The sequence below is a fragment of the Ochotona curzoniae genome, unplaced genomic scaffold, assembly GCF_017591425.1.
Source record: "Ochotona curzoniae isolate NIBS_2020 unplaced genomic scaffold, NIBS_Ocur_1.0 contig_43, whole genome shotgun sequence".
Classification (NCBI taxonomy): Eukaryota; Metazoa; Chordata; class Mammalia; order Lagomorpha; family Ochotonidae; genus Ochotona; species Ochotona curzoniae.
This window is the reverse complement of record NW_024466218.1, coordinates 5,164,247-5,180,601: the sequence shown is the minus strand read 5'-3', so window position 1 is coordinate 5,180,601 and position 16,355 is coordinate 5,164,247. Positions and strand designations below refer to the sequence as shown.

Here is a 16,355-nt window from a genome sequence, read left to right as displayed (position 1 = left end):
AGTCCCATCTCTGGACCTAGGCACCTGCTACTGAGATATCCATAGCTCTTGGACATCACCAACATCACCACTTAACCAACTTTCTTCTGTGAATGATGCATCCACTGATCAGGCCAATGAGGAACTGCAGAAGCATACATTCTCCCAGCTTCCCTTCTCTGCTCTATTGTCTCCCCACAGCTATCCTCACCACCTAACTTACAGTCCATTTTATGTATTTACTATGTTCATTGTCTAGCTAGAAGAGAATAAAACGATGGTGACCCAGAACCCCTCTGATCTTAAAATGATGGATATTAAACCACTTGGGTCCCTACTTGCTAATATGCTTGTATTTGTGGTAGATTTAGAAACATGGCTTGCTTTCTGTGATGTCTATCTCCTGGCTCCAAGTAGGAGAGTGAGTAAATCTCAGGCATTTATACCACCCAAGGCCATGAACATCTCTGAAAAGACTTCACTGCTTGAACTAGCTCATCTTAGTTTACTGCACCACACTAAGTAAGCTAAGCCTAAAATATATCTGAAGGAACAGAAAAAGGACAAGTAATAAGTAAACTTAGAAAATTACAATGAAAAGCTGAAAAAAGTTCTTAGCTCCTGATCTTTTTGTATAGTCGGTTGTTCTTGACCAAGGCACAAAAAAGCTACACAAGATTTAAACAGATACTCTTCACTTTTAATGTACATGGCTCAATCTCACTCATTTTTCCCTAGACTTCAGGTCCAAAAGCACCTCTACGATTCGTGCCATTTATCACAAATGACTGAAAATCAGTAAAGCACAAGGTTCTAGCTGGCTACCTAAACCATTTGTTTGTAAACCTACCTCTGAAATATTTTTAAACATTTACACTTTCAATAACAACAGCAATTGATTAAAACAAAGAAAATAAAATCAAAAGCCAGTGTTTCACAATAGATTAACGTAAGCCTCTTTTGCTATTCAGCAATTCATATCCTACAAAAGTGCTCCTATTATTTAAAAATGGTGCCGTTGTACAGCTGCCTAGTCACCCTACACTCATTTTCAGCACTGTTATCTGAAGACACCTTACTGCAGCTTCGTCCAAGCATGTTAACTCAGACAAGGCCTAATCAGTAGGCAAACTAATCTAAATCAAATCTCATCTAGTTGAAAATAATCATCATGTACTGCCCAGAGGTGGTGAGTACGAATGGATTACTGAAAATATCCACGGTAATTGCTGGTTGCTATTTATGCTGATCAGATTCGGAGTTTACTTAGAGAAACATCTAAGCAGGCAGAGCACCAATGCAAAACACACAGGAACATCACTCTTGACACTCTCGCTAAAAACAGCCCAGGATTCTCCCTGCAATGTCACAGTGTGGTTGTTTTTTCATACTGTCTGATACACTACTGATGACAGACTGAAAATTTACAATTGCAGTTATTTTATTTTCAAGTAATGTGCTACCACAAGAGTTTATTTCTGTCCCCTCCCTGCAGCTCATTACAGTATTAAATATTAAGGACTGCATATTATCGTCCACCACCCTAGATTTTTCTGCTTCTAAGCAGGCATGCAACAATATGGACAGTTAAAATAACTGAGGTATAGTTTGACATTAGAAGGGTATTGTTTCCCTTAAAGTACACAACTCTCAAACACAACTAGTAACACGCAAGCATGATTGTAAGTGGAGAAAGGGAGATCATCTCTAAGAGAAACTCGCCATAAGACACTTGCATATTCAGGCTAGCTCCCAATCACCCTTCTCTGTGCGATATCATAATGGGCTTCTGCCATCGCCATCACATGAACTGGACTGGAAATCAGAAAACCTGAGCTCTAATTCCAGTCTGTTACTCACAACCTCAAGAGATCTATAATCTTGGGAAAAGCCTATAATCTCTCTGAACTCTAATTTGCTTGTCTGTAAAATGAGGGGGTTGGCAATAAATGCTTTAAAAACAGAATAGAAAAATTCAAGATAAAAATGACTACCTGAACAGACTAAAATTGATCCTAACAAACAAACATACATAAGGCACAGGATAAAATAAGGAACGTTTTTCATCAGGAGGGAAAACTCAAATTGAAAAACATGTGAAATTAAATGGCAACTAGGCAAAATAAAATAACCTACTTTTAACCCTATAAAGAAGTCCAACTCGATAGGTGGCAAAAATTTATTACATACTTTTTAAAAGACTAAAAGAAAAGAGTCAAAGTTTTCTACAGCAAGAAATGATAAGAGCTTAAGGAGATAAAAACACTAATTATCCTACTTTGATCATTACACACTATACAAAATTATACTGAAACCCATAAATACATGGAACTTAAAAAAGTAATTCTAAAAGAAAAAAAGGGCCCTACAGGATGACAATAAGAGTAAAGCAGTTTTAAACTCCATCTACCCTCTAGCCTAGTAATTTGCTTTTGGACATAAATCCTCAAAAAAGTTTAAAGAAAACATAAAAATCCCCCCAAAATAATATCTACAGCAGTACTACACATAAGGGGAGAAAACTGGAACCAACCTATATATTAAAAAAAGAGAGGCATTTGATAACAAATTGGAACACAGGTTTGCACAACCATTGTTGAAGAAAACAGTCTCTGTGAAAATTGAAAATATTCATGTGAACTAAGATAAAACGCATGGCTGGTCATAAAATGCATTCATCCCCCTTGGACTGTCACAAATCATGCACTTACAAAACCAAGGGATAAAGCTAGTTCTTTGGGTTTCTTTTTCTCTTCTTAAGTGTGTCTGTTCTAACTTATTTTAATGAGTAACAAAATAAAAGGAGAGAGGGATGGAGCAAGAGAGGCAGAATATTCCATCTGCTGGTTCACTTCCCAATATGACATGTGTGTCTGGATCACACCAATGTCTGGATCTCTCACACAGGTTGGAAGAGACCCAAATACTTGAGTTGTCACCTGCTGCCTCCAGGGAAGCATCAAAGTGGGAACCAGCATCGTTGGTGGAAACTGATTACAGACATTGCAGTATAGAAGGCAGGCATCTCCAGACGCTGTGCAGCCTGCTACATTGCCATGCCTATCCCCGCACCACCATGCCCATCCCCGCACCACCATGCCCATCCCCGCACCACCATGCCCATCCCTGCCTTGTATTTTTCCTATAAAATACATTACAACAGAAGGAAAACATGAGTGGGAAGAGGAAAGATGAAACACTCTCCAGACAACAGTCCACTTTTCACATTTCACGTCCCAGCAAATGACTTCTCTAATATGACTAACACCGCCTTATGTGTCAAGCTCATGCTTAGTATTTTGCAAGGACTTTCATGAAGATTGTTATTTCATTGTTTGGAAACAGCATTCATGACATCTGTACACAAAAATATGTTTTTGTACAAGATCTGGTATGCTGGACACATCATACTAAACCACATTATACACAACTGATGGGCTACTTACTACAGCTTTCCTCCCCCTAAGTGTCACAAATGGCAAAGTAAAGGAAACTTGAAAAGTTAGAAGTCATAATTATGACAGGTTCTTGGACTCTACTGTCAACCTTGCTATGGCAGAGCATGTAATGAAGCCTTGGAATGCTTCACTTACCTCTTGTGCACAATTACTTCTTAAACCCCAGAAGGCAAGAGAGCTCATTCTAAAGAACACCTTTCTAAACGGCAAAATCCTGAGTAAATTTTCTTCCTTCCAAAAAATTATGCTTTTTCTCTTTTATCAATATTTTAAACAACATGTTTTAAGCTTCACAACATTAGTGTTCCTTAAAATATCTTAAAAATGATAAAGACAAAATATAATGGTGTGTCATATGGGAAGCACATGTGGGAAGCTAAACAATAAAAATGGTTAGAAATTCTACCACAGGGCTGCCATCGACACCGTTCTCAGTGATGACTAGAGTGCAAGATAAAAAAAAAATCAATCTTTCACATGCAAACAAGTTAAGCAACAATCTTGAGTTTCTAGGCTATAATAAAAAAAACACTAGGAAAAGCTATGGCCAATTTCTACTGTCACCAGTATGATTTAATAATTAGCAGATTATCATTTTCCAAACTATTCAACATGCCAAAGTAATTAATCTCAAGTCAAAGTCTACTGACAGACCATGTGTTCATTTACAACCAACATATTACAAACCTTTAGGAAAAAGAGTGACCCACTTCCAAATGAATCTTAACATACTGCAAAACTGCAACAAATGCTGATGTATTTCATTCATCTGATTTTTTTTCCGCACATTCAAATCACATTTTATATATTAAACAAGTTCTAGGATGCCACCTAAACATTCAAAAGTGTAAAGACTCCCATTAAGTTAAACAAAATCTACATCCCGTGACTTAAAGTGGACTTCCATCATGTCAACCATCACCCATAGGGCAGGATAGCAGTTCAGCGTTGAGAAGGACTAAACTCAAACGCTTAGTCATGAAAATACCAGGAAGTGAGGTGGGCAGGAAGAAATGTTTGAAAAACTTAAAACATTCTTCAACTTCACAGGTGTGACCAAATCATCCATCACATAGCAATTAAAATAAAATGTAAGCTACAGCAAAGACTCCAACAACTAGAGTCCATTTCCATTTTGAAGTCCTCCATCTCAGGTGCTCCAAAGTGTCATGCCACTTTGTTTTGTGAGTGTAGCAGAGCCACTTCAATGAAGACGGTGTGATACAGCTCTGTGCAAATTAACCAGTGAGGGTTCACAGGTTTTCCAAAATAGTTCTCTAAAGCACACTCAGACATATGTAAAAAAAAAAAAAAGTGGGAAATCAACTTTCAAATACAACTTATAATAATCAGTCTTCTTAGTTTTACACTTTGTACAATACTAAAGTTCATGAAGATACCACTATCCCAAATTTTATTTGCTTTCAATTAGGGTTCAAGAAGTGGAGCTCTTAATTTTAATTGTTTTGATATTCAGGTTTTATTTCACATTTTATCCAGACTTACTGGTGAGGGATTTCAAACAGTAACTATAATGAACTTCCATATTCAAGTGGAGAATGAGACTATATTTGAAACTCACATATGTTACAACTAAATTAGCAAAATTAGCAATCCCATAATTTCTATAAACAATATACTCTATTCAGACTAACTCTTTCGAGAGTAAATTGTTCTTTATGAGCTAGTTAAATATTAAAGTTTGACACATTTTTGTCAAAGGTAGTATTATAATAAAATCCTTTTTTCTAATTGCAGATTCTGAAAAGATGCTTGCCATAAAAAAATTTCAAAAACATTAGTACTAAATTATGGCAAATATTAGTCTTCAACTTAAGCTAGATGCATACAGGAAATTTACAAAGGAAAAAACCCTGAATTTTTCAAGAGACCAGGAGCCATCCAATTATGTACCTAAGAGACTTATGAGCTCTTCTGGAATCTAAGATAGTCCCTCTACTCTCCTGAGTGACTGAAAAATTTATGCCTGAGATGGAGGAAAGCTGACCCAGACACTGGTTTGTGGTTTGTGTGCTGCATGGAGAAGCCTGTATGGGACAGTACCATTGAGAAGCGGCTGTCCTTCATGTACATCCTTCGGTAAGACAGCGCTGTACACATCTTCAGGAAATCCAGTCTTGCATAATTCAATCTCATCAGAAGCCCCCACAGACACCTACAACACAAGGAAAAAAAGAAACGCATGTAACAATTGCTGCCTCCTTCAACTGAGAAACATTCCACTTGGATAAAGCCACATTTTCCCAACTCCGTCCTACAAACAACCCCTTTGTTTCCAAATGGTTACAATTAAAATGTAGAGGGCAATGGGTTAATCTTTTTGATAACCAGAGTAGAAGAAACAAATCCCATTTGTCCAGTCCAGAAAAACCTAAATAACACACCTTCCAGGTCCTGGTAGGGACCTCGCATTTCCATGAAAATGGCCATTGTGACTGAAAAACTATCAAGGGGGCCTGGAGTTGACAGGCAACCAATGTTGTCTGGGCCCCACAATTAATCATCACTCCTTACTGCTGCTCACGGTAAGCGTATTTGTCCAAATGTGTAGATTTTCATAACCTCTTCTGATTCTCTATGTAGTTCAATGTACTTTGCTCATCAAAAATAAACAAAAACACAAAACAGCTACTGCAGAAATACACCGTACTGTACAAGTAAAATCGAACAACGAAAAGTATGTGTTTCTCTAATGTGAAGGGCAGAGTTGCTTTAAGATATGCAAGTAAAGAGAAATCAAACTGTCTCTTATTAAATATCAGAATCAGAAAGTAACTGTCTCTGGCCCTTGAATGCAGCATCAACATGCACAGCTAAGGATCCAGTGAGCTTCAGGCTCAGCCACAGCCAGCGCATTAGCCCCTTTAGTTTCACTACTTCTTCCAGCCCTACTGACACAATCACAAGACCATTAGCACAGAGCAGAGCTCCTGGAGGATGGACACTAATGATGTCAGGCTCCACCCTGCACTGATGGGGATCCAAGCACAGGAAGAGGAGGAGAGGCCTAAGGCCTCCCTAGAGGAATTGCAGTAGCCACAGGGACAGCATTATAATCAGTTAACACCAAGAGGAGAATCAGAGATGGAGAAGGAGCAAGGAACACCCCAGAAAGTCAGGAAGCCCAGAAGAGTCCTCAGCAACACAACTTCCTCATTAAAGACCACCTGTTTGATTACACCTGAGAAACTGCAATACTAACGCCCACCCCCAATCGTGACTAATACCTGAACTTGTGTTTTTGTGTTTTCAAAGTGGAGAAAACAGAGAACAAAATTAACTTAAACTTCATTATCACAGAATGCAATCTCAAAAATGACTTGACACAATAGTGACAGACTGAGACCCACCACAAGAAAAGCCTGTAAAGAGGCAAGAATGAAGAGGAACCAATCCTCTTATACAGGTGTGAGTGGAAGCTAGTACCATCACACCGGGTTACAACTGGGCAATTCTGGCAAACAAATATATATACAAGGGCCCTTCAAAGAGCTCATGCAAGTCCATGTTATTAAAAAGTGCATGTTTTTCTATTTGTTTGCAATGAAGTAAATGTTTATTTCATTCCACTTCTCTAGGAAGTACCTTTGTAGCCTATGTTGGGTTTTTTTTTCTTTTTGTTAAGATTTATTTTTATGGCAAAGTCAGATATACAAAGAGGAGGAGAGACAGAGAGCAAGATCTGTCAGCTAATTCACTCCCCAATTGGCCACAGTAGCTGGAGCTGAGCCAATCTAAAACCAGTAGTCTAGAGACTCTTCTGGGTCTCTCACATGGGTGCAGGGTCCCAAGACTTTGTGCCATCCTCGACCACTGCTTTCCCAGGCCACAAGCTGGATGGGAAGCCGGGTGCTGGGACTGGTGCCCGTAGGGAATCCAGGCATGTGCAAGGCGAGGACTTGAGCAGTTAGGCTACCACACCCTGTGGGTTTATTCTTAGGGACAGTCTCCAATGCACATGGGCAGGGATGTTCACTGAAACATGACTGTAACAACAGGAACAGGAGACCACTGCAACGTCCATCGATAAGAAAACTGTCAGATTTTCACACAGCTAAAAAAACAAAGCAATACTCAACAAGATTATAACGGAGGAGGTGGAATTATAGCTATCCATTGTTATGTCTCAAAAACAAAGCCCAAACAAAACAAACCAGTTAAGCTAAATGGAAGACAGTGAAATTCAATCATAAATCAATCTAGAGATGAGTACTATTTTTAGTAAATTCAAATACCTGTTTGGTAACAATCCAAGATCAGACTAAAGACAAGCACAGAGCAGAATGAACTGTACAACAAACAAAAACAAAATCAAAATCTTGATTGATGGTTCAAATTGTATGAAAGTTAAACTCAAAAGATGGATACAAACACTTGAGCAGTAAAAGTAGAAAAATGCACCTGGTCTAAAAAATATTAAATTTAAGGTAGTGATTACCCTAGGGGAGTTATAAACAAGAAATGTGTCAGGATGTATAATGAGGGTGACTTCAATTTTTCTGTAATAATTCACTTCTTAAAAAAAAAAATCTTTAGCAAACAAGTTAAAATGTGAGATTGCAAAGGCATATGGGTACCAATTTTATCATGCCCCCTACTTTTTTCTTTTTTGCTCCATGCACTTCATAATAAAAGATCAAATACTAGGAGCAAACGGAGAAGAAGCAAGCTCCTAACACCTGTTAAAGTTGGGAATCTGTGAGCTACTGTGACACTTAACACCAGTAAATACCTGGGCACTTAGACTGACCTGGCACAGAGCAGCCATTCAGGATGAGAAAATTTCTGCCTTTTACTAAGCAAAACAAATAAAGCCAACTCCCCAGTCTGCCATATGAAAGAGCCAAATGTGTTATAAACCCTGTCCCACTGCCCAGTTTGGGGTCTGCCTCTTCTGCTCTGGTCCAGGCCTCTAACAGAGTCCAGGCTGCAGCTGACTTTGGCCCAGGGAGGCAGAGCAGAGTTCACCAGGCCAGGGCAGAGTTCACCAGGGCGACTGGCCAGCAGCAAACAACAGAGGCCCACAGCACCAGAGCAGTCACACTTCCACCTGGACAGTCAGCTTCCGTCAGCTTGCAGTTTTACAGGAAAGCTCCTTTAAACTCTAAAGAACAGAGAAAAACAGAAAGCTTTTCTTCAATTCCAGGACTAGTGGTCTGCTGCCCAATGGATCTGCCCTAAGGGTCAGGGAATTAGCAACAGGCATGTGGTATGAGGTACAAGTGTGGTATTTCAAGGTTGCATCAGTGCCATTGGAAACAGGGTGACTGTTCACTTCTAATATGCAGTTTCCAGCATATTTCAGAAGAGATCCTTCTGTCCTCAACATGCTGCCTACATACACCCTAACTTAATCTTCTGTGCTGTGAATGGGCACTCTACCTGCTTAGGCTGGCTATGAACATTGTGGAAACTGTATTTATATTTATAAAGTACATCTCTGACAAACACTGGCTACTAATAACACCCCAGATCATGCATCAGTTTTAGATCTCTTTATTCATGTTCAACAGCAGCAAAATTGTCTAAATTCCTTTTTCCCAAGACAAAAAACAGACCCACAAAATGATAGCTATTATTAATAAAACAGTTATTAATCTAAATTGTGTTCCCTTAAAAAACAGAAACTACTAACATACATATTTCTCATACTAATTTATGACTTATTTTCCCCCTTTTAATCCAAAATAACGAAATTATCATATTGAAAAAATACACAGGAAGCAACAAATCAATATAATCTCTAAACTGGAGACAATGATGCAGGCTTCCTTTATGCTGAGCCCTGTGCTAACAAATTAATTTCATTTAATTCTCGCAGCATCGCTACAAATCCAAGTCTGGTGCTAGACCTGATGGTGCAGAGAGCCACAGAGCTGGTGCCTCCAGGGAAGCCAACCTCCAGTCCCAAGGCTTTGATAGTCATAGCTTTGTGGACACCCAGAACCCAGTACTCAATCCCCCCCTCAATAAAGCATAAACATTTGACAACAGTGGTTGTCAATAAGGAGCCATGTGCAATTTCTGGACACATTTTGGGCTGTCCCACCACGGACATGGAAGTGCTACTGGTTTCTAGTGGGCAAAGTCCATACCATAGGTGCTGCTAACTAGACATGATACCAACCAAGCAGGACAGAATCCACTGCAAAGAAGTACTCTGTGGCAAATGTCAGCAGAGGAAAGGTTAAGAAATCCTATAGCAGTCAACAAAAGAGCTATGTCCAACTGTTATCCTACATTCCTCACCAGCAGAAAGCTCATTATCACCTAAGCGTTCATCAGATTCTTGTTGGAACTCCTCCCCAAAACAATGCCAAAAAATAGCACCTGTGGCTTATCCTAACTCGTTTAGGCCAGGGTGAAACTCTAGAAGTTTGAATAAGAGAAAGAGGAACTTCGGCCTCCCAAAGTTCTTAGCAAAGGAGAAGGCTGTGAATAACATGTAAATTCCTGTTGATAGTGTTAGTTATTTAAAACAGTTTAGAGTTCTAGTTCTAGTTCATACGATATTACGATATTTTACGTGCAGCTAATTCCCACAACCTGGTGTTACCAAGTTTTTCCATAAAGGGCCACAGAGTAAGTTTTTTGGGCATCTTTTCTGAAAGCAATAGCTTTACTATTATAATACAAAAAAAAAAAAAAAAAGACTGGCAAAGTTCATTCTCATATCACTTTATGTATAGACACCTAGAATTTTATTTGTCACAAGTCAAGAACAGTATTTCCTGTTATATTAATTTTGGCTGAATTCTCTTTCTTTTTCTTTTTTGAAAGAGAAAGAGATAAAGAAACACACAGAGAGATCTTCCATCCGCTAGCTCACTCCCGGAACTCCCAACTACCAGGTTTGGATCAGAAAGAAATCTTGAGTTGGAAATCCATCCAGGATTTCTGCTGGGGTGGCAGGGACCCACACTGGAGTCACTGCCTGCTGCTTCCCAGTGTGCACATTATCAGGAGGTTGCATTTTAAGTAGAAAAGCCAGAACTTAGATCAGACAATATGACACGGGAGATAGCCATCCCCAAGCGGCAACTTAACCACTGTACCAAATATTTGCCTGTTGATAATTCCTTTTAAAGCACCTATACATTTAAAAGTATGAACACCCTACTACTGACTGTCTAGCAGGCAGCAGAACTGTACCGCGAAGATCCCAGGAATCGCATAAGTTTTGCACAGCATTGCTATCCCACTTAATTCGCACAACAGCCCACAGAAAACAAGCATGATTATCCCTATTTTTACAAATGAGGAAATGCATCTTTTTCACAGAAGAGCAAGGAAATATGTGAGACCTCCCATCCAGGAAGGGGAAGAGGCAACATTCTAACCCCTTGAAGTCTTTCCAAACACAGAAGAATTAATAGCATTTCTTTCAAGAACCAAGTACTGAGTGCCTATTCGCTGCTGGACAAAGGGAAAACACGATGTAGCTCCTGCCTTAGGCAGCTCCAGGCTTACTGTGGGAGGCAGAGATACACAGGAACAAAGTCCAGGGCAGGGAGTCTGGGGGCTCTCCAAGCAGAGCCCCCCAGGCACTGAAGACCGCAGGAAAGCCATCCCAAGCAGCCTCTGCTTGAGCTAAAACAAGGCAGCGACAAACTGCACAGTGCCTCAGGAATGACAATGAGTTCAGTGTCGCTGGAGTCCAAGAAGCAAGGCAGGAAGTGAAGAGTTGAGCTGCAGAGTTGGACAGGGTTCCATCATAGGTAGTTTGGGCCTGGGATTATCTAGAAAGCTGGGGAAAGGCCACGGGAGCACAGGTGAAGTGTATTTGCTAGAGAGCTAGCTAACTGGTTAATGGGAAGCAGGTAGTGGGGCATGGGGGCAAATTACACCTGCAAGTGCAATCAGGACATAAACTAGAATCAGGGGAGAAGCTGCAGGAGCCGAGAAGGGGCAGATTTGATCAATATGCAGACAATTAAAATCAATAGGGCTGAGGGAGGGCAGGGACTCATGGTGGGAAGGAGAGAGAGGAGGAAATGATGTCCTCCACTGTTTCCAGCTGGGTGACTGCGAACAGGGGTGTCACACGCTACTAAGAATAATCACAAACATCAGAAACAAAGTGCTAAAGCAGCAGAAAGAAGGGGCTGAGGAATCTGCCTGTGGATGTCAGAGGACTCCGCAGCAGAAGTGACATTTAGGCTTTGACTTTAAAGATGATTAAAAATTTGCTGGGAGAGAGAGGAGGAAATGGGAAAGGGCATCCCAGGCATAAGGTGCAGCTGAACAAAGCCCATGTTGATTGATGTTCAGCTTGTCATGCCCCAAAACAACTCTGATCTTTACTACCAGACAAGTGCAAACCATGGTGTCCTTAGCCAGCGTTTCTGCTGCTGCTGATCGCCTTTTATTGGGCAGATATCTACACGAAAGCCTTCAATTTCAGTCTCAATGACTTTGAGTCCCAATATACGTATCAAGAAAATGTTATCATCCCAAGTTCTTCACGAAGATGTTCCTCAGATGTTAAACACGGGCAAGGCAGATTATACGCGCAGACATGGCCCTTCCGACGAACCCTGGGGACAACGGCCACAAAAGAGGGCAGCTGATGGGATGCTGGGTGCTTAAAATGTCGACATGCTGTAAGGCAGGGTTTTGAATCCCATCCTACAATACTTTTGAGAGACATCAGGCAAGTTACAATGCACCATCTATGCAACAGGAATAAAAAAGGTAACAACTTTTTATAGGGTAGAAATGAGCATTAAATGAGTTAATATGCTGGAAGCCATTATGACAGCATCTGGCCCATAGTGATTCAATGCACATAGTAGCTATTAGTCATAATACTGTTCACACCATGAGGACAACACAAATCCTATACAAGGTATTTCTGTCATCCGAACAGTTCAGCAGTTCCCCAACCTGGTCGGCATCACAAACCACTTGGAACATTTGTTTAAAATAGTTCCAGTACAACCCAGTTCCAACCCAAGAGTCACTACAACAAAATTCTCCAGAGCCATGATGGGCAAATCTGTATCTTTAATGGGTGCCTATGCTGCATTTGATGGCTACATGCTCAACCCATTTCTCCACCTCCAGAAATGTTCCCAAATTCCACTTATCACACCCCAGCCTACCCTAGGCTGTCCCTTTCAACTCTCAGAGCTTAGAAAAAACAATAAAGGAATTTGGAAACAACTGTTTTTCTGTGCTTAACTATATCATGCTGTGTTTTCTTTTGTTTGATAACTACACCTTTTTTAGTTCTTATTTGCTTTTCATAAGAGACACTGCTGTTTCCCCAATAATGTAGTAGTGAGTAATTCTCTTCTCCTGTTTCTCAAAGATTGCAACCAGTCAGCAAGTTCTCTCAGTCCATCAGGGTGAAATTCATGCTGTTCAGAGGATCTGAACTCATTTAGTGCCGCTCCATGCTCTTAGACAATCAGATCACCTATCTTGAGTTTCAATTTCCTCTTACAAGTATTTGCTCTACTCTTCCCAGGCTCAAGATCGACCTCCTTGTCTACAAAGGACAGAAGTGTAATAGGAGTTGAGGAGTCCTCCTTCCTGTTCGTATTAGTCTCTCTGTTCCAGTTCTGAACTTGCAGCAATGTCATTTTTCTTCTTGCTGAAATTTTCCCATAGTCTCAATACAGTGAGTGTTAAAGCCATGAGTCCACAACTCTCTCCATTTCCTTTTATAATAATGGTTCTTATACTGTCATGTTTGGTTACTGGATATTCTCCAACTTCCTCCAAGTCACTCCTAAATCCAACTTCTTAGATACATCATCATGTGGAGTCACAATGGTCTAACACCTCAGTTAGCTCACTTCTCCACTTTTTTCCTGATTAAAATGCTATCCAATTATTAGCTATAAAGTTCAAATCTGCAACAGTTCAAACCCAGACTGGTGGCAATATCTGGTCAATGATGTTTATCACAAACTCTTAATTGGATATCTCCCCCCTCTCCCAGGGCCAAGGCCTCTATATTTCCCCTTTTCCCCATCAGATATTCTATTATCATTATATTGTCATATACTAGATTATCAGATAAAGTCAACAAGGCTAAAACAACCTCTCAATATCTTTCCTTCCCCTATTTTGATGGAAATAAAGGCAGCCACGTGTGTAGTGGTTAAAACTGAAGTCTCTATGGCAAACCTACTAGGGTTGAAACCCAGCAGCCATCCCCAAATGGCAATGTGACCCTGACACGCTATCCAGCCTCCTCTGTGCCTCAGCTCCTTCTGTCTTGTCACAGCCACATGTAAAGAGAATACAGTGCTTATAAAACAACGCCTGCTTGACCACCAGACAGGGATTGTTATTTTGAGGCTGGTTCATTGTGAAAATTTTTATCTCTCTGTGTTGTGAGTACCTGAGAAAATTTTCTTTATCAACTTTACATATTCCTATGAGAGTGAGGGGAAGGAAGAGAAAGAGAAGGGGGAAGAAAGGGAAGGATGATGGGAGAGAGACAGAGAGATAAGATAGCTCCCCTTCGCTGCTCTGGTTCACTCCGCAGATGCCCACTGGAGAGGGGACCGAGTCAAGGCAGGAGCTGCGATCTCAATCCATGTGTCTGCAGAGGTGGCAGGACTTGAGTTATCATCTGATGCACCACAAGGTCTGCATTTCCCAGGGCAGGGACCTGACTCCAGGTGCTTCAATGTGGAATGAGTGTGTCTTAACAGCTAGACCACCCCCCTGAGAAAGGTTTTTTAATAAATGTTCTGTAGCGTGGACACTGCAAAGAACTCAAGAAAAAAAAATCATCTCTGAAAGACAAAAGAAACCCAAGTGGGATTCCTTTCATAGTATGTGGTTTGTGGGTTAAGGAACACGGAACGGTCGTAGACACGAAAGAGGACAATAGTATTTTCATTATGTGGCTTGTTTTTCCAAATAATGTGAGAGAACAAAGACAATTAGTGAAAAAACTGTTAAAAAGCGGTTAGTTGAGTACACAGTAATAGAATAGTAGAACTGTTCAAGATAAATTCTGCATAACTATTGTTTTTGTTTTACTTTTTAGTACAACTTAAAACCAATTACATTTGCCAGATTCTCCACATTTTTCAGGATTCTCATGATCTTGGAGGCTATGTTAAGATGATTCAAGAGGACTGCCGCTGTGAAGACGTTCTGTGTCAGAAATGTCGTGGATGACAAGCTGAACTGCACATCCCTGGAAACACACTGCAGTGTCACAGAGGCTTAACCCCGGATGACTTCAGTATTTCTGTTTTTGTCATGTACCATTACAGAGTGAGCACACGGCATTTAGTATGGGTTCCTTAACACTGTTATCTCTAAGACATGCTCCAGACCAGCATGAAAAAGATACCTTATTGAGCCCACACATTTGCCCCCTTTCACTCAACTGTATTTATAGGACGTGTCTTTTAAGCATTTCTGTCTTTTATATTTTTTGATTCTCGTTTACTTCAATGAGGCAAAGACAAACAGAATAGGCACATAATTGTACTGAAAGTAACACAGCAACCTCACAGTTCTGCTCAGCCGTAAGACAACACCACAGTATAACTTGTGGACAAAAGACTGAGTCCAGTATTCGAAATGTGAGTTAGAATCCTCCCAGGAACTGAACCTATCAAAGCTTACAACAACATACAAGCGTATGTCCACTGACACCCACGTTGATGGATGTCTACTCAGGGGAAGTAGGAAACTCGTTGGACCTCCAGAATTCTTTTAGTGGAATCTCAAAACAAGAGCTCACCATCATGTGCACTTGTTAAACATCTTGGGGGGGGGGGGGCAGGCAACGATATACCAATGAATTGAGTTGGCTGATCAAAGTACAGCATCATTGAACAGTGGCTCAGCCAGCTGCATGATTTAACTTCCATTAAAAGTTCTAGAAGTGCCTAAGGCAATTCCAGGAGAGAGGGTCAATCCCGACTTACATTGATTCTGCCTCATCAACTCATTAAACTCACTATAGATGGCAATATACTTATATATAAACTCAAAATGCCATTAAATTATACAGTACTTGGCATTAGACTGCATTTGTAACTGACTTGGAAATTCATTCAACCAAATACACTAAGCACAGGTGACGGTCAACACCTGTCGAGTGCTTGCCACGTTCAGGAAGTGTGTCAGGTTGTTTTCTGTGCATAATATCCTAAATAATGCCTTAAAACAACGCCAAGAGGTAGATCCTGTTCGCAGTGCCCTTCTTTGGGCAAGAACTCCAACTGAGAAGCAGAGTCCAGAGAATTTTTTTCTAGTAAGCTTAGGGAAGGTTGTGTAAACTAACAGCAAATGGCTTTGGTGATAATCTTTAACTATTGCTCAATCACCAAAAAATCCAGCAGGATTTATGCATAATCTTTGAAACATAACATGTAACTAACTGAAGGCTGGAAGCTGTTCAATATAAATTGAGACCAAGTGAAAATTCTGCCTGCTGCTTTTAAATTTTTTTTCCCCAAAAATGTGATTGTTGCTTACATGTGATGATATATGGTGATAAATTTCAACGCTTCTGTTCACCATGGGGAAAAAATGGTAAGCAAATTTTCTTAAACTTTCTTAAATATCTTGTTTTTCAAGACATCTGAATTGATGATTCACTTCTCCATCTATACTCTGCTAAAAGAGTACATATGAAAAGATGGTAAATTTCTATCATGGATACCATGGATATTGATGGGTGACTAAACGACACATTGTAATAATCTCTGTATATTTTCTAGACTCTGGGCCTTTTGTATCTGTTTACAAATAGATCTGTTTCATAAAACCTGGGGTGTGGTTCCCCTATTAAAAACAGCTACAGCTGTTTACAGCCCTGTAGCTCTGATCTAATTTGAATAGCTGGTCATAGTGCTGTTTTACCTAATTCCAAGCCCTTGATAAGATAAACACATCACCATAACAACATTATTC

At 40.2% G+C, this 16,355-nt stretch overlaps 1 protein-coding gene across 1 annotated transcript in view; it reads right to left on the bottom strand.

The window, feature by feature from the left end:
* Window positions 1-16,355, bottom strand: part of CDH2 (cadherin 2) — a 222,125-nt gene that overhangs the window by 188,473 nt on the left and 17,297 nt on the right. The window contains exon 2 of the mRNA XM_040984837.1: window positions 5,502-5,613. Coding sequence (XP_040840771.1) covers window positions 5,502-5,613 — 112 coding nt within the window. The remainder of the gene's footprint in view (window positions 1-5,501; window positions 5,614-16,355) is intronic.